General features: G+C 38.3%; 1 protein-coding gene across 6 annotated transcripts in view; it reads left to right on the top strand.

Moving 5' to 3' along the window:
• The window catches only part of CDK14 (cyclin dependent kinase 14), a 344,587-nt gene that overhangs the window by 44,424 nt on the left and 273,237 nt on the right, over positions 1-26,926 (top strand). The window contains exon 1 of one of the 6 annotated variants that reach the window (XM_087775285.1): positions 24,822-24,952. The exons of 2 other annotated variants lie outside the window; for them this stretch is intronic. Coding sequence is in view for 1 of the 4 variants with exons in the window: in XM_009466616.2 (XP_009464891.2) it covers positions 25,138-25,212 (75 nt within the window). In the remaining 3 variants the exon portion in view is untranslated. Of the gene's footprint in view, positions 1-24,821; positions 24,953-25,098; positions 25,213-26,926 lie in introns of those variants that run through there. 3 more of the 6 variants (XM_087775296.1, XM_009466616.2, XM_087775304.1) reach the window with 3 other exon arrangements.

The raw sequence follows: 26,926 nt of genomic DNA, 5'->3' as shown, positions 1-26,926 counted from the left end.
GAGCATATCGAACGATTGCAGAAGAGAATCATCACTGGTATCATACTCAATTAATGCAGATGCTCAGCTGCCGAATTGCTGCATAAAAAGCTGACACAACACCACCTTGATTTTTCCTTGGGGAAAATTTTAATAAAACATCACCCTATTCTGGGAATGAAAATTGTCTAGCATTAAGAGCATAGGCCAAAAGTTATATGTTTCTTTCTCTTCTAGGAAGTGTAGTAGCTGGCTAATTTGTATGCTATAAAATGAAAACTTTCTCATAAGCCTGCCAGTAGTATAACATCCATTTCATGATGGTGGGATGAATAGTCTGGGAAATTTCCTCCCAAAATTAAAGGTACTTCTTTTAGAAGATATTTTTCCATCTTGAACAGGCAAATATTACATTCCTTCTTTTGAAATGCTGAATGTTGAACATCTCTGAATCAGTACTTCCACATGTGGGAAGGGACCTTCCCTTTCTCCTGTATTCATTTACCCTGACTGGCCTCTGCGGTGAGGCTGTTTGGGAACTGGCCAGTTTCTGTTCATTACGTAGGAAAGATACCAGACTCACAAATGCTTTCATTTGTAGATACTAAAACATTTTACAAATTCAAGAATAAGTTGTACGTCTCTTTTTAAATAAACAGGGATTACTTGAGTTACTTTGTGATTTTCTAAGCAAGACAAATGTGTTCATTCAAATGACTAAGAAATAATGTGGTGTTTTTTTTTTTTTTTTTTTTTTTTCTTACTGGACTCCAAATCTCATTTAGAAATCTTTCAAGTATAAGTAGGCAAGGTGGACTGAGTAGTCCAGTTAGTATCATCACCTTACTCAATACTGTGTCCTTTCAGCTTCTCAATCAGCGAGTTACCAGGAAGCACTTTTCTGCAGAGATGGTCTTTTCAGCAGCAGAAAGAATCCTATGGAACTGTAGGATAATTCAGGTTAGAAGAGACTTGAGGAAGTCTCTTGTCCAACCGCCTGCTCAAAGCAGTGTCAGCTATGAAATTAGACCAGGCTAGTCAGAGATTTATCCAGTCATATCTTGAAAGCCTCCAAGGATGGAGACTGCACAACCTCTCTGGATAACCTGTTCCCCTCCTTGACTGTCAACAGAGGGAAGAGGTTTCTCCTTATGTCCTGTCTGACTCTCCTCTTTCAATTTATGCATGTTGTTTCTTTTCCTCCCACCATATGCTATCATAAAGAGCTTGTCTGTCTTCTTGTAACCTCCTTATAGATACTGGGGAGCTGCTAATAGATTCCCCTGGAAAGGTCCCTTCCCCAGGCTGAGCAAACCTTGGACCCTCAGCCCCTCTTCACAGGACAAGTTCTCTAGCCCCCAGCCATCTTGGGTGCCCTCTGTTGAACTCCTGGGTTTGTCAGTGCCTGGCCTCAGTAATCCAGATGTGGTCTAATGAGTGGTGAGCAGAGGGGGCTGATCACTTCCCTGGATGCAGTTCCTGTGCTCCTGTTCCAGCTGTTGGCCGCCACTGCTGCTGGGGTCATGGGGGCTCTTGTGCAGCTGCTCTCTGTCACCTTCCCCAGGGCTGTGTCTGCAGAGCTGCCCCTGTGCAGTCATCCCTAGCATGTAGTATTGCAGGGAGGGGACTTTATTCCCAGATGCTGGACTTTCTGTATGTCTTTGTTGAACTGCATGAAGTTTCCATCAGGCTCTCTCTCCAGCCTGTTCAGGTCTTTCTGGATGGCAGCCCTGACATACCAACACCCCCACCCCATCAACCTGGTAAGAGTGCACTCCATTGTCTCCTCCGGGTTGTTGATAGGGATATGAAACAGGACATGTCCCCGGATGGACCCCTGCAGTACTTCATTTGCTACCAACCTCCAGGTAGAGTACAACCCATTAACCACTACCCTCTGGCATAGTTAGCTAAACTTTTTTTTTAGCCCAAATAGTTCTCCACCCATCCAGGTTGTAACACTTCCACTCCAGTCACCACCACTGTCATGTGCCTGGAAATGTGCTCCAAGAGGATTTGCTCCATGATTTTCCCAAGGACCTAAGTGAAGGTGACTAGTCTGTAGTTCCCTGATTGTCCTTTTGGTCTTTTTCTAAAGATGGGTACAACATTTGCCTTTCTCTGGTCATCAGGGACCTTTCACAATCTCAATTCCTAAGGGTTTGTTACGTTGCCCAAAGTGTACTTCAGGCTGATTTCAGCATGTAGTTGTCTACTTTGCAAGCCTTATTGAATTCTTACTTCAGGCTGTCTGAAAATACTTGAAAGAGAAAAAATGTCCGTTCACTGTTTGTTCTAGAATTTAAAATCTTTTTAATTTCTTTCAGGTGTGGTTTTTTACCTCTGGTACTCTGTTCCCTATAGAAAATGAAGTTTATGGTTATTATGGGTGGTTTCAAATACAGTGAAGGCATTTCCAAGTTTGTAATATGGTTGATGGTCTGCTTATGCATCTAACCACTTCATTACCTGGAAACTTCAGAAATTGTTGTGCAGCACACCTCAGTCTTTTTTCTATAGCCAGAGTTTGTCAGAGGTGCTGTGGTTGCCATGACCTGTTTAGATGAGGATGCCAAGTACTAATGCAGGATCACAGTGCCAAGAAAAATTGTGGGGTTTGGTGTTTGACAGCACTCCCTGTTCTCATCCTTGGACGGGAGGTTGGCTAAGATTCTGGGAAAAATGGTGGCAGCTTTATTTTTGGTGGAGAGATGCTGTTATGTAAATACCCAGTATCAAAGGTGTATATACGTTTGAAAATACTTGTATATGCTAGATTTTTTTATTGCTGTCTGATCTCTCTCTAGCATCACCTGGATCTTGAGCACCAGTAGCTAATGTTCTGACAGAGCTTATTGCGAAGCATGAATCAGAGCTCTTAATGTTTTGTTTGTCTGAAAGAGCAACCTAGATAGCATCTACGTCTGCCCAGCTGTTTTCTTGACTCCAAGCATTACTCATTTGGCTGAACACTTGCTTCACTGACCCTTTTGCTCTTAGTAGACTCTGGGCAGGATCCTGGAATGCCTGAGCAAATACTGTGGAGATCTTAATCTGTGTTTTGACTAATACGAGCAGTGGCCTTCAGGTATCCCAGAAAAGGCTCTTTGAGTATTGCACAAAAACTGAATCGTTGGCATTTTAGGTAAGGGGTATGCAAGACACATAGATTTGTCATTACACAAATCATTCACATATCTGCTTTGCCTGGGAAGGGCATCTCTGTCACCGTTTGCCTGTGGCTGGTCTGATCTGATGGTTGATCTGATGATCAGCTGCGCTGATGATGCAGGTGAGCCGAACCTCATGGTGGTGGTATAGAGAAGCAGCAGCACTCAAGGAGATGTGGGCTTCTTCTGTACATGCCTGCTCACCCCAACCTACCCTTGGGTGCTTTGTCCTGGGAACCACTTTTTCATGCCTCTGATATGTACCACTAACAGTTGTGTATGCGTGGAATAAAAGAAAAATATGAAATCTAGAATGCCTTGTTTGTTATAAATGGCTGGAAATACACTGTGCTATTCCAGATTTCTTAGCTTGTAAAATGATGTGGTGGGACTTCAACAATAGTGTTTTCCCTATTCTGAGAAGCAGACATTTAACCATAAATCATACTTGCGTGTGCAGGCTATTGAATATGTAGTCTTATTATTATGTAGCCCTATTTTGTGGTGTGCACGCGTACTGCATCCTTACATCTACCAACTAGTATTGTATGGCAACCAAAGAAATGATGTGATTAACGTGCAATACAGATATAAACACTGACATCCATAGTGGTGGGTAGTTTGCTGTAAATGTGTAGTAGGGCCTTATAGACAAACATTCAGCTAATAATACATTGGATTAATAACTTGTTTTCCTGTGCCTACTTAGAGAATAAGTAAATTGTTATAGAGTATGCAGTGATACTGATTTGCACTGGGATAAGTGATGTATTGTAGAAGTGCAACTGAAAATAAGGTAATTATCTAAGCTTTTTATTGGATAGTCTTCTTAAAATACTGCCTGCAGTGTGGTTGGTGCAAAAATGAAAGTTGTTTCATAATAATGTATCCTACAAAAACTATTTCAAGAAAGGTCTGTGGAGAAAATTGGAAACATTTTGAAGAAAAGTATCTTTTTTTCTATTGCATAAAAAACCTTCCGGATTGAATTAATCATAATCAGTCAAATATCTTGCCTTGTGGGCAGTATTTTATTTGCTAAAATTTATTTAGCAAAAGACTAATTTCTTTAAAGGCTATATGTCAGTAAAAAGCATATTTTTCTTCTTCAGTTCTCAGTTATGTGATGGAAACTATTAAAGTGTTTAGAAAGCCTTTTGTTTAAGGGATTGCAGTGTGTCATACTCAGCTCTTTCTTAGCTACCAGGGAATGGTTTAATGTGCTAATTTTGATGTATGAATATGGAAAATCTCTGGGCCTTTTATTTGAGAAGTTTCTTTGCTGCTTGTATTTTGTGGCCACAGTCACTTTCTGGGTTGTTTTCATGCAGTTCATGGGGTTAAAACCTTTATGGCATCCACAGCAGAGCCCTTGTGCTTGCTGAATCAAATCAAATTCTGAAAAGCTACAGAACGTAGTATAACAAATTGTTCATTGAAGAATGACCCTTAAATATATATGGGAAGGAAAAAAGTTTAATGTTCCTGTTTTTCCCCTTCTCTTTCCTAGAAAAAATAATGGAAAACCAGGCATCCACAATTTCTAACCTAAAGGTGAAATTTGCTTACAAGGTAGTTTTCTATGCCAGATGAGTTTTTTCTACAAGTCTACATGCCTTAAACCCAGGCTGGCTTTTGTCTAATGGATGTTAATGTCACCTGTACATGAGTGGGGCTGTTTTGAAGTCTTAAGTCTTGCAGATAAAGAGGGTTCATACATATAGTGCTGAAATTTGATTCCTCTGATACAATACTGCAGCATTTTCTCCAAACGAAACAAGGAAATTGGTGTTGGGTTTGTTTTAGGATAAGGTCTTTTTATCCCTGCTTTACTTTAAACCCCAAAGTCTTTGCTTCAGAGGTCTCCATAACCTGATTGCATCCATCTATATCTGTTCTCCTTGCCAGAAGTGTTGCCTTCCCTTTTTTTATTTTTGGCATTTTTGCCTTCTCTGCTTGTGTCCCTTGAGCTTTCTCTCAGTAAACATCTGCTAAAATTGCTTCAACCTTTTCTAATCTATCCTGCTTTTTTTGCTAGTTTTACTACCATCCCTCTCCCCACGCATTTGATTCTGTGTGTTAGAGTAATGCAGACGAGTCTTGTCACACGTTAGTCCATTTAAGTAAATAAATGTTCCCAGTTTGTTATGGTTTTCCTATGGCACGCTGTATCAAATGCCGGGTCTTGATAATGTGTTTCTGAGCAGGAGACTAAATTAGCTACCTGAATCAGTGATTTGGAAGGTAAGCGAGTGTCAGGTCTTTGTAAAATTGATATCTGTTCTGCGCACAGGAACAGCTTAATCCACTGGGATGCCAGCCATTTGAGCGGGTAAAATGTAAGCAGAGGGTTTCGACTGCGCCAGCTGTGCTACGGGGAAGCAGCTGGAGTGCTGCCGGAGAGCAGTTGGCAGCGCTGAGCAGTGACAGAGGGGCTTTGGAGTCAGGCAGCAATATAAATGCTTGTCTAGGTGAAATGATTAGAGGAAGTATTTCTATACCTCCATTATTAACTGATTATGAAAAATGGAGCTAATGTTTTAACCGTAAGCTCTGACATGACAAATAGACTCATGAAGAATGTAGCTTATTTGGGACTGCAGTGAAATCAGTGGAGCAGAAGCAGATTTTCTCTGTATGTTTGGTGGGGGAGGTGGGAATGTCATCAAAACATGCCATCAAAAAGTATTTTGTGTATGTTCTTACACAACTAAACTAACCTAAGCATTATGCAAATAGATAAGATGGTGGAAAAGCATTTTAAAGACAAGTGAGAAAAAAAAAAAGTAAATTTTACTTTTTTTATAATGTTACGACAACCTTTAAAGCACTATGATTTAAAATAGTTTTAACTGGGAAAAAAAATGCAAAGTTTAACTGGGGAGGGAGGGGGAGAAATAAATTTCTGCTGAATTTTCAAGTCAAACTGCTAACCTCTCAAATGCTGAATCAGCTTTTGACAGGAATAGTTATTTCTGCAGAAATAAAATTTTCAACAAATGTTTTCTTAATTCAATAACTAGTGTATTCAGAGACTGGAAGCTAGTTGGAAGCTGAAAATCAGGATGCTTTGTTCTCTTCTTCAGTGTGTCTGCAAAAATGAGCCTGAAGCGATGACACGTACCAGTTCTCCAATCATTAAAAAAAAAGCAATGAGAAACCTTCCTGATTTATAGTAACTGTGGACAATAATGTACTTGTTAAAAGATAAAACTTATTTTTGTGTTTCTTCTTGTCTACCATTTAAAATGGTTTTATTTACTCAAAATTTTTAAATCATGGTATTAATGTATTTTAGTTCCAGTTTCCTTTTAAATGCTGCTTAAGACAAATTATATGGAAATAATTTTTATTTTCTATGTACTAGACCTAAATTACATGTTTCATAATACTAAAATGTAAATTGAGAATTTGAATACATATGTAATTTCTGAAGCTCATCGTTGTGTATTTTTTGCTTGGAAGAAATTGCAAATTTAATATAATAATTCTAGCTAGTCGAAAACAGATGTTTTAATGATTACCAATTGATAATGTATAACCATTTAAGGAAAATAATTTCATACAAACTTATAACAAGTTCTAAAATAAGTTCTTCAACTTGATTGCAATGGATGATTAAAGTTTATTTGCAATGGAAATAATAAGTAGGACAAACTTCTATATCTGTCAGTGTCTTTTATTCTCGAAGGCAAAAAATCCTGTCGTTAGTGGCCCATAAAAAGATCCAGACATAGAGATCATGGGGTTAAATCTTAAATCTAACAATGTGCTGTAAATGAAGGTGTAGTTGGGGACCCACAGCTCATCCAAGGAGCCAACAGCTGATGTGTTTGAGAACAGGTCACTGGATTTTCATTCCAGGGGTAATATTCTTTTTGTAGTGTACAGTAAACAGTTTTAATTATATTCATTCAATGTTGCCATTTCTCAACAAAGTCATGTACTTATTGCAAAATGTTTTCCCATGATGACCTTTTTGCTTCTTATGTAACTGGGTCTGATCTATGTTTCTGTTTGTGTAAAAACAAGAAACCCTACATGAATCAAAGCAATTAAAGAAAACCCAAAAAACAACCCCCCCTTAAGAACTGAGTCTACTGTGCAGGTTATATAAAATGTACTGATAAGTGAAGTCATGACTTTTACAGTTGTGAGGGAGGTGAAACAAAGCCTGGAGTCATGTGCAATGACCTTCCTATTTGTCTTCTGAAACCTCATTACACTTTGCAAGTCTATTGCCTGTGTTAATGCTGATCCACTAATGCTAATTCTTAGGAGCTAAATGCAATATATTTCTGCTGTTTTCTGACCATTGTCAGTATTCATGAAGATATTACTTATATCCATATTTGTCAAGGCGTTGTTTGGGGCCTTTTATTTGCAGTTGCTACTCATCAAGTCTAAGCTAAATTTTTGGTGATTTAAATCCAAGTGATGTTGATGTTCTAGTGAAAATTTTGGGAGAAAGGGCAGTGTTAATTCCTCTGAGAGCAAATAGAAAAAAGCTTTTTTTTTCATAATATATTTAACATGAAATATGGTAGAGGCTAGGAATTAAGGTTGAATGTTTTAAATTTGAATGGCCATTTGGTGTAGGTTTGTAATGTTTAAGCATAGTAGGCCGTACTTTAGCACTGCCAACCCTAAAACTGCTTCAGAACTGTTTAGGTAACACGCTGTCAGTGCAAAATGTGCTCAAATATTTTTGAGCAATCCGTGGTTAGGTCAGTGAGCCCAGGTGACGTGGAGTGTAAGGTCATGTGGAACCGGAGTAATGTGCGTCTCTGAGTTGGCTGGGTGCATGCTGGTTTGTAAGTAAGTATGTATGTGTTTGTAGGCATGCACGTGTATAGTGATCCAATAAAGCTTACAGACCAAGTTAAATTTGAGAAGCTGCCTTCTATATTTTTGTTCAAAATCATAACTGTGAAATTTTCTGGTTGAAAACACATACAGATGAAAAAAAAACCCCACTTTATGTAAAATGCATTTGAAAAATGCCTACAAGGAGTCAAAAGGTGATGGAGATGAAGCAATGCCGACCCTGCACTACCTGTGATGCAATGACAAAGCATTTCCATAATGTGATTACTTTCCACATTAAGCTGAGTGAATTATGGCACATTTTCTCTGAAGTGTGTGCTGTAGTTGTGGCATGAGTGAATTCTAGGGCTTTTAAAGCATTGCAAGTGTTCTGTAGTCATGGCTGCTTTGCAATCAGTTGCAGTTCAGCACTTACTAAGAAACATAATTTCTTTTTTAAGGGGAATGTTATGATAGGGGCATATCTTAATAGATTACAGTGAGTGAAAGAAATTATGTTTTTGCAAGGAAGAGGTGAACGGAGTAAAGATGGCATGTTTATGGTATTGTGCATAATGCCTTAAATCTAATTTTATTTCATGTATTTAATACTAATTGTTGATGCTAATGTTAAGCCAAAGTAATAGTTTAATAGCAAACTTTAAAATTCTAAGGTTGTTCTATTGAATGGAAGATACTAAAGTGATATCAAAGGAAATGCTGTCATTGGAGTTTGCCAACCTGATAGCAGATTAAAATTTGTATAAAAGGCCAGGACTAAATGAATACATCAGATTTCACAGTGCTTCTAACCTCAGAACCAGGCTGCATTCAAATATCGTTTCTTTTCTTCTGGTGGAGAAAGTGCTGTGATGCTTTTGGCAAGTTATTAAACATCTGAGCCTTAATTTTCCTTCTGAGGGAGAAGGAAATTATTATCTTTCTCAGTGGATATTGAAGATAAATTTCTGAATACATCTTGAAGATATTCAGATGTTACAGTACTAGGGAAGGAGGATGGCCTTGGAAATGCAAAGATGAAGTCAGACAAAAGTTATTCAGTATTGCTTCCCTTTGCCCCCATAACACAAAAAAGTTTTATTCTGTCTAATGTGGTTTTTGGATTGGTATGGGTTTTTTAGCCTTTTGGTCAAAAACAATGAAATGAACATCTGCTAAGACTGAAGTTTGGCACCTTCTTGTGAACAAGCACTTTATTTCTGATGTTTTAAGTATAAGGGCCTTCATGCGACAGTCTAAGGAGAATCTCTGTTTCTACTAGGAAATAGCTAACTTAGTTCTGCTATTAAGATATTTCATTATGGTAAAACCACATGTTGCAGTGCAAATTAACAGGTAACTGTGTACCATCCTACCATTTCCCTGTCTTCTATGATAAAAGGAATAAGAGGAATCTGTTTTAATTGTTTAGTTTAAGAATAAAGGGTGTAGTCATATTTCCATATTAATATGTTAGTTGGACTGATGCCAAGCTTATGTTAACATCTTTGTTTGGATTTACATGCATTAAAGTATGCCAGCTGTATGTAACATGTGATTCCAGGAATGCTTGTGTGCTTCAGACTTAATTTTTTTTTTTTTTTTTTACACTGTGTATGTGTATTAATGGTTCTGTTAAGTGTATCTCTGTCATTCATGCATTGGCCTTTGCCAAAGGAGGACCCAGGTTTGTGGGTTTTTAACTTTGTGTTTGCATAACAATGTTTTTTTTTATTCTGTGGCTTTCTTTTCTTGCATGTATTTTTAAAAACCTGCTGCTAGGTCTTTTGTTCTAGTACTAATATACAGGTTTCACAGTGCATCACATGGAAATGGGCTCATGCCTTTAATTGGTATTCAGTTTTATTACTTTGACTTGAGATTTTGTTAAAGAACAGCTGTTTGATAAGGGCAGGCTTAATGTTGTTTATATTACCTGGGTTTGAAATGAAAATCAGCAATTAAAAAATGTAAATGAATATTTCTGGAAAGTGACCCCAGGGATGCGCTTGATGTTTGTTGTTTACTACAGTTGATGCGATGGAGGCGTATTACGCAGTTTAATATTCAACGATATTTTGCCCCGTCTTCTCAAAAGTTGAGCTTTAGGGGAATACAGTTGGCAGAATAAGAATAGAGACTGAAGTATTAATTTAGCACAAGCAAATCCCAAACCCCTTGAAATTTGAGAACATATCAAACAATGCCCTAACTTTGAAACCTGTATTGTCTTTCCCAGAGTTGCACAAAGACTGGTACATGCTCTCACCTAGTAACCTCTTGTAGTCCACCTCTTGTGAAAGAGCCTCTGTAATTTCTTCATTTGCATTGAAATGGCTTGGGAAATGGCAGCGCTCAGGCCTTGCATAATCCTTGGAATTAGGTGGCTGCAAAGGCTCTTTCATTTGTTTTATGATAGAGACCTGCTACGAGCAGGGAAGAATAAGGATAAGATAATGATAGTCTAACTATTTAGGTATGGGACAAGAATTTATTTCAGATCTCTGTAAACACTAATGGCAGCCTTTGCTGGTAATCATCATATTAAACAGTCCTCAGTGAGGCAACATTATTAAGCTACACTTCTCAAAGATGGATTTGAATTGCTTGACTGCCAATTGCCAGCTATTTTTTTAAAATACATGGTCAGTAAGTAGGCCTATCAAAAAATCATTTTGTGAGTCATTTTAGTTTCAGTGCTTGTTTGAAGCAGAAATACACCACCCTAGAAACAAGTGTGGACTTTGAGGGAGGAGATGGAAGGCATCCTTTATCCTGAATAAAAATGCAAATTATTCTGCTCGCTCTCTCCATGTTCATGAAGGAGTACAAGTGCAGCCCAGAGTCACCGTGACTCTGTGGCGAGGAAGAGCTGGTCTTTTCCTCACTTGATAGCCCGTGCAATCTGCGGAGTCAGGCTGTTTGCTGCATCGCTTTGCAGATGCCAGTTTTCAGGAAAGTTCAGCAGGTGTCAGAATGACCAGTAATTTTAGAAATTACACATCCTTATTACCTCAGTAAATTACCTCACTTAAAGTTCGGCAAGGGGCAGTCTTCATTCCTAAAGATTTTACTTCTGCTTTCGTCATTTTATCCAAGTTCTCCCAAACTTGGTAGCCTGAGAAAACTCTTAATGAATGCATATTGGAAATTTGTTAAAGCAAAGCTAAAACTTTCTAGGATTTCATATTGTAGAAGTATACTGCAACTCCTTATATGATCTGTGCTAACTTGCACATATGCTGAAGCATGAGAAGGGACTTCCATCTGAAAAGGGACAAAGTCAGCCTGCTGCTGTGACATACCCCCTCAGGTTTCAGGTGATGATCTGAGGCACCTGGAGAACGTGAGAGCAAGGATGCTATTTCTTCCCTGAGTATATTCAGTGCTTCTAATATATGCAGAAAAAAGAGCCTAACAAGGAATTTGGAGGGTTCAGGAAGGTGTTGGAAAAGGACATTGGTGTATATGGGCACATATGGAGGGTAAGGGCATAGGAGTGGGTATGGAGGGCTAGGAGCGAAAGCAGTATCAGAAGCAGTTTTAGGGAGAATGGGCAAGAGTTTAGGAGAAGATGATCTCTAATATTTGAAGCACAAGGTCCTTTTGGGAATTCAAATCTTTCTGTGGAGTCCTCAGTCTCCCCGTCCTGTTTCAGCAAATAGCTGTGAAACTCACTGATATGCATACCGTACACACAGCTGATCCATTTTGGGATGGAAGCTATTACTGTTGTCACTGTTTAAACTTAATTACAGAAGTCTGTGATCTAGTCTTCCTGTTAACAATATAGCTATAGATGAACCTGTATGAGAGAGATCTGTATCATCAGGTATTTTAGAGGAAGGAGTGATATTGTATACAATGAATTTGAACCAAAACGTCCTGTTAAAATTTAGCTTTAGCTGCAAAGACTGTTTCTTGCACTTATTTTACTCATTTTTTATAGTGGGGTTTTAGTGTTGCCAGTCCTGACAACTTAATTGTGAGTCTCATAACCTTTGTTCTTGTTCTCAAATGTTTAGAATTTGACATTTATGTATCTTCTTAGCATTTCAAAAGTAACTAAGAGATGAAATCAATGTGTATACTGAAGACCTACTTAAAATTGCATTGGGGATGTTGAGTGTGTCTTGTAAACTACTACAAAACTTTTTTCTTTTTCTCTTTTTTCTTTTGACCAACTTGGGCAACAGGACCCGAGGGGGCTCAACACATGAATTCTTCTTGTGCTGCTGGTACTGGCCTTCAGAGAAATTGAGAAAGGTGGTGTCCCCCTTCCCAGAGCTGTGAAAACTGTGATAAAACCAATTAGCCATCTGTGCATGTATTGTAATTGGTAGTTCATGCTGTCACGGGCAGTTTAAGAACAACCATCTTTTTGTGTGTTTATCTCTCATACTGGTTGCACTGAGGTTAATGAGACTCTCCAGGAACATAAACACCTCAGATATAAGTGCAGAGTATGAGGTGTATATTTTTATTGTAACATTATGGATAGAAACTATTTGTTTGGGAAGTGTCAAATCTGTGTTTGGCGTATGAAATTCAAAAGCAGCCATAAGACATTTTAAAGTGATCTTATGCTTGTTTTTTTATATCACTGTGGCTTCAGTGGAATCTTAGATGGAATTTTTCTTGTCTGAATTTTTATTGCCTTAGTAATTGTATCTGTTAGTACTCAGTCTTTTTACATTTTGAATTATTATCACAACCTTTTCTGACGACAGACAGATACCCTATTAGACATACGAGCCCTCAATATTATAAGCTTTCAATGCATTGAAGGATTTTTGTTAGTCATTTTTGTCAAAATTGTGTCAGGCAGCAGCCATAATGTTATGCTGGAGTACCTCACACATATACGTTCTCTCAAAGACATCCAGTTCTGTTGGGAATCATACCTCAAAAGAGTCATTCTGCAGCATTTACATTTCTGTGGCCTTCAAACCTTTCCTCAGTGAAACTTTAAGTTGCAGTTTGTCCTTGAAACGCTCTAGGGGAAATGTAATTTTTATGTTTTGATGCTTCTCCTGTTCTAGACCTCTTTTTCCGCTTACCATTCTTAATTAAATGCAGTATTGGTTTTTATGGTAGAACTTTTGTTTTGCTCCTGATCCTGTAAAAGGTTTTGTAAACAAAGGGTTTTATCCAATAACATGGGGATCTATACATACAGTATCTCAAGTTGGAAGGGACCCATATGGATCATTGAGTCCAACTCCCTGCTTCTCACAGGCCTACCTAAAACTAAACCATATGACTAAGAGAGTCATCCAGACGCTCCTTGAACTCTGACAGGCTTGGTGCTGTGACCACTTCCCTGGGGAGCCTGTTCCAGTGACCGGTTCCAGTGAAGAACCTTTTCCTAATGTCCAAGCTGAACTTCCCCTGACACAACTTCATACCATTTCCTTGTGTCGTATCGCTGATCATGTGCATCAGTTTGTAGGCTGGGTTGTTTTTCCTTTGGGTGACACCTTAAAAACTGAGTAAAGGTTGCCTAATGTTATGTGGGAGGCTTATTGTTCTCATTGGCATTACGTGAGGCAGGCACAACCTGGCTGAAGATGCAATGCTTTATTTGAATATCAGACACTAAGTAGCATGAGAGAAAATTATATAAAGTTACAGCAATTACATTGTTCAGATTGCAGAATAAAACTACGTTTTACAGAAGGAAAAGATATGTTATGGCTGAGAGCACATAACTAAAATGACAAGTACATGTCTTGCTGCAAGTTTCCTTCTTGGCTTTTTCTTTTTAATAGTTAGTATCACTGCAGTTTTCTTAATCGGTTCTCCTCTTACCTCTCAACTGTTCTGCTTCCAATTCCCCCCACTGAAACAGAAGGCAAGGAAGGGTGGGGTTCCCTCCCTCTTTCACTTGAATAGGTGGCCAACTTGGCCATGGACACTCATCTCACTTCTCTGTCAATAAAGAGTCTAATAGAGTCCTATTTTAATGACTAGGCTGCTAGGGTAATACTAACTTTATTTTTAAGTTTTAATTAAGAAGACATCTTACTAATTTGGAAGAGCATCACAACAATCAAGTATCAATGGGTCTACTTCATAAGAGAAGTTTCTTAACATCCAGAAAGTGAACAAATTGTGTTCACTGCTGCATAATTTTGTCCATGAACCATATAGCTCGTGGTGCCTCATTTTTTGAGAGTTTATTGTTCCTTTCCAGAAAAGAATGTAAGCTTTCTCTTAAGAAAATATCTACAACAATACATTATTATAATTTTAACTGCGTGTAGATAGTCATGGGACCTCTTAGATTATGAGGATGACTGATTTAAGGGGTTTTGGCTTTGTCTCATGGTACAGTAAGAATTCTTTTCATTGTAATCTTCTGCTAAATCAGTCAGAAATTAAATATAGTACCAGATTTGTTTTTTCCCACAGATTTTGCAAGTGGGTTTAGTCTTGTGTGAGTTCTGAAGAAGGAAGTGAGCGTCTGAGAACCAAGGCAACCATACTTCAGGAGAGATGCATGGCTGCATCATTCTTCTCCTGCAAAATAGTTTGATATGTGCGGACTTTAGATAGCTTCTGGAATGACCAAAAGAAAAACAGTCAAGTATTAAAGCAAGATATGGTGCTTTTGATATATATGATGACTAACTTGTACAAGCGTTTTTTTCCCTTGGTGTTTGGAAGCAAAAAAAACCCACCTCCCCACCCCCAATACAACAGAGAGCTCTCATGCAAAACCGTAAATGTTCAGTATTTTGTAGACTTTCGGGCTTGAAACACTTGAAACAGTGCTGTAAATCCTGTAGCAGTGGAAGAAGATATCCATAGTCAACCTTCAACCTGTCAGTTCTTTGGAATCATTCGCCTGTTTTGTCATAGGCCTTAATTTCTTCACTTTCCTCATGTGGTAGGGAGTTTTCAACTTGATACAAGGGAGAAAGATATAAGCTAGATAGATTAATCAATGTATTTTTTTCCATGTCATTTAACCAAGAGAAGTTTCATTTGCATTTGAATTTGTTAGACTGAAACAGTGTGTTTCCTTTAAAATTTCTTGTTGAAATTCAGGAAATTACTGAATATCTGAAACAAGGTAATGGAAATTCTTTCCCCCCTCTGAAATTAGTATTTTGCTCCTTTTTTAATTATTAAAACCTTTGAGGCTTCTTGAATTTTCTTGATAGGCCACATATTTGCTCTTGAGCTGAACAGAACAAATCTGTTGATGTATAAATCCGTTCCAGCCCTCTGTAGCCACTATGTGCTCCATCACATGAAAATCCATGTTCTTCTACTTCACAAGAAGATAGTAGGGCAGAATATCTCCAGGGAATCTATTTAAGAACATACTCTAATGGGGTCCAGCTCCAGAGATGCTGAAAGAGGTGATCTGAGGAGGAAAAAAATGTTTAGGTGGAATATTCTGTGAGAATGGGTGCTCTGTGAACATGTAAGCTGCAGTAGCTGTGGTACCGCTAACTGTATTGTGTAGAGATAGTTTTTATAGTACAAGGAAGAGGCTTTTTTCTCTTGTCCTTTCTGAAGTTTTCTGTCTTCAGCAGCTCACTCCTCCTGAGATGCTTCCTATGTCCTCGCCTAAGATGTCCTGGGAAAATAGATAAGCTGCTCAACATGCATTAAAGCTTTATCAACTTCTGGACTGAAGTACCCTTCAGTGAGAATGCCCAGGTGAATGCAACCCTCTTGTCTGAATTACTGAGATAAAACGGAACAAGAAAGGCAGTCTGCAAGGGGCTAGTGACCCAAATGGTAAAGGGCTTTATACGTCAAACCCAACACTTTGTATTTAACCAAAAGAACAGATAAATATTAGTGCAACACCTGCAGTTCTGCTGTTTGTTTCCTGTGAGCACTTGACTCAGCATTGCATCAGGTAGAAGTTTGACATGCCTTTTTGATGTACATCATTCTGTGCCAATTTAATTAGTAAAGAACAAAGGTATGGGTGACCGCAGTGAAACTCTTGTCTATTAGGTAGTGGAGCCTTCTAGACAAATATAGCTGGAAGGAGGGGAGGTGTTTCTCACAGCTGCTTGTCGTATTTGATCACGAGAACCAACAATATTCCTAAATCAGGTATTACTTGAGTGTTTCTATTTAATTTTTTGTTAGCGACTTCTTTAATCTCATAGCACACCACCATCTAACCTAGTGTTTTGCTATCATCAGATTTGCCAATCATAGTGATTTGCATGGTGCTTATACATTAGTCACATCTGTCATGTATGCCATGCAGAACAGATAAAATACCCAATTTTGAGACTTAGAGGGGAATGGCAACTAACCCTCCAGGTAGAAGACAAAGACATGGAAGAGGGATGAAAAATTGGCACATTTAAAAAAGCTATTAGTTGAACTGCCAAAAGATGCCCAAGGATTTTGCAGTATAGACTATTTGGGTGATAAAATGATAATGGCTTTTCATGCTGATATGTACAAACTGATGCATATGAAGAACTTAACTGCAGTTATGCATATGTAATGGTGAGTCTAAACAAATTAGATTATTCTGGATAATAATTGCAGGGTCATTGGATAATAGCTTGAAGACAGTGACTCAGTGTTCAGCAGTAGCCTAGAAACTAAGTAAACCTTCAGAAAACAGTATGAAAAGAAAGGAGAAAAAAACCCAAAGCTGCCACCATGTTATTGTGGAAATCCTCTTTGTGTAAATATCATATCAAATATTAGCCATCATATTACAAAAATGACACAGAAGATGACACAGAGGAGGAAGACAAGAATGATCAGTTAGAAGTGCAATATTGCTTCCATTGAATCGAAGGTAATAGATTAAGACCCGTTAGAGTGTAAAACTGGACTGAGGGAGGATGAGATAGTAACCTGTAAGACTGTAAGCGGAATTTGTGCTGGTGAAGAGGGAATAATTATGCAACATTTCTTTAGCTGCTCTTGTAGTTCCTACTTAGCGAGAACTGATCAGAGATTTTTTTTTTCTTTTGGTTTTCAAGAGAAGGAATGGTTTCTGACTGCACGGTGTTATGTAACTCTCTACCACCTGGAGACCGAAGGTATAAATGAGTTCAAAAGTGAAGTTCCTTCACCAGGTTGTGAAGGATAGGTCTGGATTTAATTGTTGACTTAGGAAGTAAACTGCTGGTGGTTAGAAGGTTATACAGGAGGAAAGATCACATTTGTCTATCCTAATTCTCTAACAAACTTGGTTTCTTTCAGAAACAGGCTAGATGAAATTTTATTCTGACCTTGTATGATTATCACTCAGTATGTTCCTCTGACCGCTTTCAATTACATTAATTTTAAAAGTCTTTTTTAAATTAAGGCTTTATACCTATTCTACAGTGATGACCTGTTCAGATACCTGAAAGATTGTAGCATCTCTAGAGGGAAAGCTGAGAACTGAACCTTCATTTAACAGAACCAAAAGAAAGGAGGCTGATTTGTATACCTTACTATAGTACGTTATATATGAACATGTAATCTATATTAGTTCAGCATAACTCTTTCTCTGACATAAACACATTTGTTGTCTCTTATTGTCCTCATAATAATAACATGACAGCCATAGAGACTGATTAATATCATATATGTTCAATCCAGTAAGGCATCTGAGATGGTAGTGAATCAGTTCTTTGTTCTTCCACATGATGAGTTTGTGGGTTCATTTTCTATACATTGCTGTAATAAACATGCTTTTATAGCATCTCGTATTTCTCACTAACTCCCTGTGACAAAGAGCAGAACCTTAGATACCTGTCAGTGGTACTTCTCACAGAGCGTGCCATGGCTCATGGGCTGGTGGTTCTTCTGCCACTTGTCACAACTCAAAGACGAACATTGTGAAGAGTAAAAATATAAACAGGTTGTTCACCAGTTAAAAGGAAATAAACTTGTGAGGAGCCTGGAATAGTTGCTGAAATTATCTCATGCCACAAAACACCATGTTTAGGAGTAAATGTCATTGTTGTGAGGTTCTTGTATTAACAGTTGCCGTTATCTCTGAAAACAGAACCAATCAGATGGTTCCTTATAGCATCTGCCTGGAGAAGATGTCTTGTGAGATGCCCTCCCACTCTTCAGGTTTGGTATTTGGATACTAAATTTCAGCAAGGCCAGAAGTTAGGGAAATTGTTTTGCTAGGATTCCACTGGAGATGTATGCAGGTAAACCTCATTTAAATGCACAGTCATGTGAACCTCTTGAGTTCACTAATTTGGGGTACTTCAAGGTCCCACATGAGAGAATGAAGACAAGAATAATTGTGACACTCCCTCAGTTGCCTCTTATTGTGAATGCCAGTGAAAGAAGATCTCCAACTTCTCACTTGGTTTCTAGGTTGGTACTTTATTAGCTTTTTTCGCTCTTCTGAAGATAGTCCATCAACCTCCTTCAATGCCAAAAGTGTCGTCCTTACTTAATAGAGCAGTTATATTCACCTCAACAGTCATCATTGTCTTTCATTGAGAAAATACAGGATAAATTACATTTTAAAGTAGATTGAATTTTGGGCTTCAAGTCAATCCAAGAACACCTTCTCAAGCTGTTTGACATCCTGTAAAAGTTCTGATTAATTTTGTCAAAACAATCTATATGAGGCCTAAGGTAGTAGGCCACTTTTGGGCTGCCTTCATAGTCTAGATTGCCTTAAAGCAACCAAGTGGTGGGATGTTTATTTCCATATAGCTTCTACCTTTACCACAGAGGACACCAGGGTCTTGGTCTGTGAAACTTTAATTCATAGGTAGCACCTTTTGCTGTGATCCTCAGTGAATTTTTCACAAGAAATTTTGATTATCCTTGTTAATAAAGCCTGTAAGGGAGGGATAGAGGCAGCTGAACATTGCTGGTGAGCTGAAGTCTTTCACTTTTATGTTGGTAGTTCAGTTCCAGTGCAAGAGTTGTCAACAGTTATTCCCATCTGAAGGTCATTGCTTTACTGTTCTCATAACATGCCTTCACCATTTGCATTGTGTGGCAAACTCAGCAGATAGCAAAAGCCTTAAAGACTGAAATTGTGGCTCAAAGGAACAACGCTTAGTGAAGAAAATTAGAATAGATATGGATTTTTCAAAGTGGATGCTGTAAACATGCAACTTATTCTAGCTTCTTCTCTACATCACAGGAATGTGGAGGTTGATTTGGCTTTATTTTTTTTTAACGACAGTAGCCTACATTTTGTGCATACATCTTTTTTTCATTAGAAAACCTGAGATTTTTTTTCCTTTGCAATGTAGAAAGACATCAGGTGAAATAAAAAAAACCGAAACCAACAAAGCCTTTCATGTGAGGATCTCAAAGTGCAAACGAAAGGAAGCTAAAATCCAGTGCTTTCAGATAAGACAAGAATTTCAGTGCATGACATATTTAAACTTGAGAAAGACATGAAGGTGAGCTCATCTTTTTGTGTTAAGTTTTAATTCATTTATAGAAAGCTTTCTTCTCCTAGCTATAATGCTATGGATGACTTTGAAATGGGATATCATTGAGTTTTGTCCCTGTATGAGATCAGCTGTAGCAATATATGTAACTCAAAAATGAAACATTTTCAGGAATTCTTCCCTGAGGATTATACTGATAGATATTAAAAAGCTATTGTTAATTCTTTATAACTCTCCCTAAAGAAAAAAGTTGTAAACTGTCTTTCTACTATTCATCATTAAAATTTGTGTCCTGGAAATATTACTACCCTTTCCCGATAAGCTAGATTTTTTTTTTTTTGTTTGTATTGCAAATATGAGAATTGTCAGCTATGTGGTTTTAGGAATTGTATGTCATAGTAGATGGGTTAGTTTAATTAAAGCTACTCCGCTAAGCCATCTTACTGATTGTTATCATCTTCCAGACAGAGTGCATACATTTGAATTTTATACTGCTTGATTTCTTTGTGGTGTTTTTGAAAAATGATTTACTGAGATGTTGATTTACATGTCTTTTTTTTTCCTGAGTAGTCTAGGTTGTGGTGCTTTGCATGCAATATGTTAGTAACATTAAGACTTAGCACCTGCACGTGAAGTTATGTGTATATACAGGTATATCATAAGTTTTAGGAACTATGGAGCTTTTTTTGTCTAGGATTTTATTCATGTATTGCGAAGATACCTCCATTTCTGTAGTGCAATGTTGCTACTGTTGACAGCACACATAACTGTATGAAGATTAATGACTCTGCTATCACCTACTGTCTTGCAGTTGGGAATGAGGAATTTAGTCAAATAAAATGCAGATTATTTTACCTGACAATTGATACAGGCTTCATACTATTTCCAGATAGGCATTTTTTTCAGTATAATTTTAATATATTATAAAGGCATGACCACAGTACTAGTTGAGACAGAATTTTGTCTGTGCGTAATAGTTGAGTTTGGTTTTGCAAGTATGAGTGAGATATGGCTGGGAGAAGACTATTTGACTATTTATTTATTTTTATGTAGCAAGGCATGCTTTATTTTTGCAGGGTAAGGTATACTGGAGTCCCATTTTATGTCTAAGTAGATGCCCACCCCCAGTGGAAAAGCCTACAGATCTGCTCTCTTCTTAAAAGCAGGATAATAATAAAACAATAAATAAAACAATCTCGGTGAAATTGTATTAGTGTTCACAGGAAAATATGGGTTTGTTAGGAATGTTGGAGTCAGGTTTTACCTATTGCATAGAAGGAATATAATTGTCCAAAGTCATTGGATTAACCTTTTATATGCAAAGAATGCTTTCATTGAGTTGAAAATGTATCTGGACTGATTTGAAGTACTTTTTAGATGTGTAAAATCATTACACAGTGTTCTCCGTGCTGTTATTGTTCCCTTTGAACTTGCACTTTAAACATTCTTTATAATGCAAAGTATATTTGGAATCAATCCCTAAAACCACAAAATCTCTTTTTTGGTCTTAAAAGTTGCAAAAAGAATTGGCACTGTGTTACAGTGCATTTTATTTCAGACAGTGACTTTTTCAGTGAAGTCTTCAGTGAAGTCCCACCATACCAGACAATGCAGATGGTGTAGTTCAAATATTGGTATTGTGAAGCAAGTTTAACAACATGTTGTACTTGGAATAACTTGTCACGCCTTCCATTGTGCAATATTATCCACTGCTTCACTTGCCGTCTTAAGATAAAAATTATTTTCTTTGCATTCAACCATTTTTGTCACTGCTGGGTTGTTTTGCTAAGGTCATGTCTTGTGTACTCTTTGTATTCTAACTTCAAACTAAACCCAAACTTACCAGTTTAGGGAATGGGTCATATTTTGTGATCGCCTGTGATAGCAGGGAACTGAACTGGACTTGGACAGGTGTTGTCCCATCCAGTCCTCTGTTTCCAAATACAACTTGTTAAACATCTTATTAAATCAATTTTTATGAATTATCAGTGGCTTATAAAGTAGCTGGCTAGAAGCCAGCTAGAAGAAGGAGGTTGTAGCAAGGTGGGGGTTGGTCTCTTCTCCCTAGTAACAAGCGATAGGACGAGAGGAAATGGCCTCAAGCTGCGCCAGGGGAGGTTTAGGTTGGATATTAGGAAAAACTTCTTCACCGAAAGAGTGGTCAAGCATTGGAACAGGCTGCCCAGGGAAGTGGTTGAGTCTCCATCCCTGGAGGTATTTAAAAGAGGGGTAGACATGGTGCTCGAGGACATGGTTTAGTGATGGACTTGGCAGTGCTAGGTTAACGGTTGGACTCGATGATCTTAAGGGTCTTTTCCAACCTTAACGATTCTATGATTCTAAGCCCAAATGACTTTCACAAGTGAGTAAATTTTTGAAACTGTAAAATGTGTTTACTCTTTCCTTGTATATTCAATCTGTAGTTATCAAAATGGAAAGGTATGTGTTGAGCAGTGGCTCTCCTTGGTCATGCAGCTTCTTCTATGAGGAGAAAATGGGCTTATACAGACGTATGATACTTGTACAAATTACTGCATGTGGTTGTTACTTCTTGGAGGAGTGGGAACAGTTAGCTGCCTTTCTCACTTGCTTCCTCTCTCCCCTCATCTCTCTTGGATGATTTAATATAGACTAATGAAAATAGGACATTACTTACAAGTTCTATTTGAACAGTATGTAGTAGGACCACACAGAACACAAGGTAACTACTGGCATTCTTTTCACTCTGCCATATTAATAAATGATGGTTTGCATGTTTAGTTAATTGACCATCAGAGCTGTGACATTGTGTAATTTCTCTGTTTTAAGTACAGCAATTTGCAGATGACTGTATGTCTGTTACCTTGAAAAGCTCCAAAGATGCTTCCTTATATGTGAAAAATTGTTCTCAAGTGCCACAGAGCATTTTGGAGTCTGCCCTGGGATGAAAGCAGCGGCATGAGTACTGATAATGTGAAGCTTGTACTTGCAGCTGGTTTCCATGCAGAGTTTTAAAACCTAAACCCATAGGTATTTGACTTTTTTTTTAAATTGTATTGAAACTTCTTTAGTTCAGCTACTCTCCCACCCCCCTGGAAAATAAACCAGTCCCATGGTACAGGGGGCTCTGTGTGGTCCATCAATTCCCATTGTAATTCTAGACAGCCTTTGCCTCCCAGCCAGGTTTCCCAGTCTTGTCTGTGGTACCATGGGCAGCAGCAGGGCACATATTTGTTCCAGCCAAGTTGTGTTCAACCACAGGATGCAAATGGGTTTGGGAGTAGGGGAAGGGATGGGGCTAGCATAGGGGGAAGGAGAGGGATAAGAATAGTAGGGAGTCAAGCAAAAATGCTGGGAAGCCTGTATAGATGAACAAGGAGTTCCTAACAAGACTTGAACATAAAAAGGAAGGATACAGAGGGTGGAAGCGGGACGAGTAACTGGGAAGGATACAGAGACATCTCCAAGCATGCAGAGATGCAGTTAGGAAGCCAAAGCCCAACTGGAATTGAATCTGTTGAGGGATGTCAAAGGCAACAAGAAGGGCTTTAACACAGTAAATGCAGATTTTTTTTTTACTACAGTAAAAATAATTAACTTTAAAATATGGGAGGATTTGGCTTCTTTGAGTTAGATCCCATTACTTTGTTGGCTGTTTGGCTTGCTTTCTGTCTCCGTGGCTTGGCCCAACACCTTGCTTGCTTCTGGAATGCAGTTCCCTGTTTCCCTGGCTTGCCTTCTCTGTTCCCTTTCCCTGTGGCTGTCCACCACTTTTCCCTTAACATGGTGCCTGTCTTTTGGCACATATTGGTCTCTGCAAGTCACTGGCTATTTTTTGTTTTTCTGAGGATCCTTCTGTCCTGTTCTCCCTCATCCTCAGACAAGTTTAATGTTGACAGAATAAGGACAAGAAAGGTAAATGTTTTGAATGTATTTTCTCATCATTTCAACTGGACGCTTTTTTTCGTGTTTTCTTCAGACCCCCATGTTTGAGACACCCGAGAAGAAAATTTTGGCCTAGAGAATGGAAGCTGTCTTTTTTCAGGAGAAGTGAAGCCTTCTATCTGCTTAAAAACCAAGCTAAGAAACTTGTAGTCTTCTGAAATATGCCCCTGTGACTAAGGCTGGGAAATAGATGAGGGGAAAAAATAACAAGTGCTACTTAATTTTGGGAGCATCTTATGGAGTTTTTTCATGCCATTCAAGTTTTGTTGTCACTGAAGCCACTGATGCTAGATTCAGCTGTGAGCCTTGAGTCAAGAAGTATTTAAGCGTGTGTTTAAGTCTCGGTGACTGTGGTGGGACTCGAGCAAATGCGTGGAGTTTAAGCATACTGTGCTTTCTTCAAAGCTTTCTCTATGGGGGAGCCTGTTTCTGATGGTCTTGTGACGTGGGTCACTGGAGCTGCCCAGGGCGTAAGCCAGGTCTGTGTTTCACCTGCTAGTTTGTTGCACCTTCTCGTTACATAAAAATGAAAAACATTTCTGGGTGTTCAGGATGTCATCTCTGTCGAGCTGTGCTCTTCTCTCCTGAAGGTTTCACTTATGTATATGTTACTGTTCCCTGTCCTAGCATAGTCTGTCCAGCGCTCCTCCAACCCTGGGAGGTTTCTGGGGAGCCAGGAACCATCTGAAGCACAGGCCAGCAGGGGCTGCTGTAGGAGTAGGAGAAGATTTGCTGCCACCCTTTTGGAGAAGCCCTCCTTGAGCGTTTGCTCCTGCTGCCCTCTCTTCCCTCGTACCACACCCAAGCTCACCTGGGCTCAGCAGTGGCTTCCCAGCACGGAGTAGGTGTCTGTCGCTTACTCACAGCTTTGCATATTTAGTATGTTCATAAATTAAATACTATGTTTCATCCTTACAATGCTAGAATTAACTTCAGAATTCATATTTTGGCTCAATACATTTTAAAATGCTTTTATTTGGCTCAATACATTTTAAAATGCATTTATTGTTTCTGTAGAAGTGGATAGTGGCATTCGTAGTGCTTATTTGCAGATGGCCTTAGATTATGGCTTTCATACCATTTGTTACTGAAGAACTTGCTGGTTTCCTTCAGTTCTGGGATGTAATTGAATTGGGGATGATTAGTTGCATCCTTTTGATTGAATGTTGAGTTTTTTCCTTAATTCGTCTGGAATCACCCTTAGCTATTTCGGCTGCAGTTCTGTATTGGGTTGAGGCAGTGCTACATTGTAAATCAATATCTTTTCAAAAAGACTGCTGTAAATTGCCTAGATAGCATATGCATGGTTACTTTGGCTGCAATGCTGCTGCAGAGCCTGGATACTCTGCCTTTCTGGGAACTCCACAGGCAAGTCCATCATATATTTAAAAAAAAAAAATCTTTTTAGAAAGAGCATGGTATTGCTGGTGAAATTTAGACAGAGAAATATTGTACGCTTGGTGCTCATCTGTACCTTTTATATTTTACTCCGCTGGGATTAGCCTGTCTTGAGGGATTTCTTTGTTTTCTGCTTTAGATTTCCCCCTTTCTTAGCTGTAGTACAGCCGTACCATTTCAGCTTGCTAGTGCAGAAAGATGTTGTGTATTCAGTTGCTGAATGAGCCTGGCCTGACTGCAAACACTAACATTGCTAGAGAGATGCCAAAGAGTTGCAGGTGAATCTAACCTGATCTGGGCAACAGCAAAACGGTAAGACGGGGCTTGTTTAGATCTCTGAGATTAATTGGGTGCTGGGGTTTCCCGTTTCAACCTGAAGCCTAGTTATCACATGCTTCCAACTTGAGTAGGATTCATTCTGTGCATGTCAGGGTGGGTTTTCTCAGGAATGGTTAAAATCCAGGCAGAGGGAGGCGGTGGGAAGCTGGGAATGCCACATGAGACCTCTCGGCAGCTACCCTGGTGAGAGTCCCTGGCAGCACTGCCTGCGGTTTGTAAATATCAGAGAAAAGGTAGGGAAAGGCTTAAAAGTGATGCTTTTCTTGGTACAGCTTTGTATTTCTCTCTCTGGCAGCCTCATTTATTATTGTATTAAGAGGATAGTGTGGGCAATTTTTTCCGATATATGCTTGGCTGAACGGCCTCTGGGACGAGTGAGTGAAGGACGTAATCAGCCACTTTTTCATCTCTGCTAACAAGTCTGTGCATCTTGCTGGATCTGAATAAATGTCTTTATCAGTTACAGATTTGCTTGGTGGTGGAAGATAAAATTAAAATGATCCTTTATAAATACATGCTATATCATGGACGTCAGAATATCTTTTTGCCTTGTTAACCTCTGTGATTATTTAATTTCTCTTGCCTGCTGTCTTTAATAAAACAAAAAGCGAGGTAGTCATTTTAAGTAGTCATTCTTGAATGCTTATGTAGGAGTGTGTTGGCAGCGGTTTGGATCTTAGTGGAATATTTCAATGTATGAAAGCTTAGAGCAGCAGCATGTTCAAGGAAAGAGGAAAAAAGCAGCAGTTATCATTAGTACAAGACAGAAAGATTAAAATGTGGCCATTGTATGGAATAATTTGAAATATTTTTGATGACTTAACTGACAGCTAGTGTGTTTCAGTTGTAGATCAAGCCATAGATTAATCTCAACAGAATTTCACAAATTGAATTTAATAAAAAAAAAATATTTCACCATATGTTCTAGCATTTAAAGAAAACCAACTGTGGTAGTAATGGTAGAGTGATGAAATATGGGTTTTTAAAATTACTAGTTAAGGGTAAAAGCAGAGGGTTTTATTTCTAGAGGAGTGTGTTTATACTTCGTGCAGTATGTGCATTATACTCCAAGAAGAGATCAGTTGTATATCAATGTGGGATCAAATAACTAGTTTGACAGCGATTCATGTTTGTTTTTTCTATACTTGCCAATTAAGGGTTTTTTCTTAGTCACTGAATACGATTAAAGGGGCAAGATTCAGTCCTATCTCAATTATTTTCTGAAGGTTTCATTATTACTTTGTTGGAGTTCCTTACTTACAAAAAATTATTTTCTAGATGTGTGACACTATATGTACTGCAATGTAAATGATGTGAAGTGGGCTGTTTCACACTGTATACAAACTTAATTTGCATAGTTTTGTCTCAGAAAGTAGAGATGCTTTTTTTTTTTTTTTTTTTTGTCAAGAATAACCTTGAATGTTTCTATTAAAATAATTATTTTAGTGGCAAGCATTTTGTATGGAAGTTTTCCTTTGCTTATACTGTCTTACCTATTAATAAATTGCAAACCTTCAGTGCATTTGCCATTGTTTAATACATAGAAGTAATCCAACCATTTGTGCTTGCTCTTATGTTGTACAAAGAATGAAAGTCCAGAAACTCTTAGGCATGTGGGACTTTTTAAAGCAAATTTTAAATTAGGGTATTTTTTAGTGATATTTTTTCATCTATTTATATATATGAAAGTTGTTGCTTCCACCAGCTTTCTTCTCCCAAGTGTTTTTTCTCCCCAAATGTAAAACCATCAGCTCTGTTCACTGTGTTACTACTGTGTCTGGGGTTTGCCCATTTTATTTTTCTGAGCTTAAGAAATCAATAATGTTTTGGACATTTTTTATTGATAAATAGTATTCCCTATGCTATAATTTAGATCCCAAATTAATTAGGGGGTAAAAATAACATATAATGTGGAAAATGTGACCAAAAGTTAAGAATGCAGATGGG

This window comes from Nipponia nippon, unplaced genomic scaffold, assembly GCF_047370975.1.
Source record: "Nipponia nippon isolate SJK-2023a ecotype South Korea unplaced genomic scaffold, ASM4737097v1 scaffold_1, whole genome shotgun sequence".
Lineage (NCBI taxonomy): Eukaryota > Metazoa > Chordata > Aves > Pelecaniformes > Threskiornithidae > Nipponia > Nipponia nippon.
The sequence above is the reverse complement of the archived record's forward strand: the minus strand, read 5'-3'. Positions and strand labels throughout refer to the sequence as shown.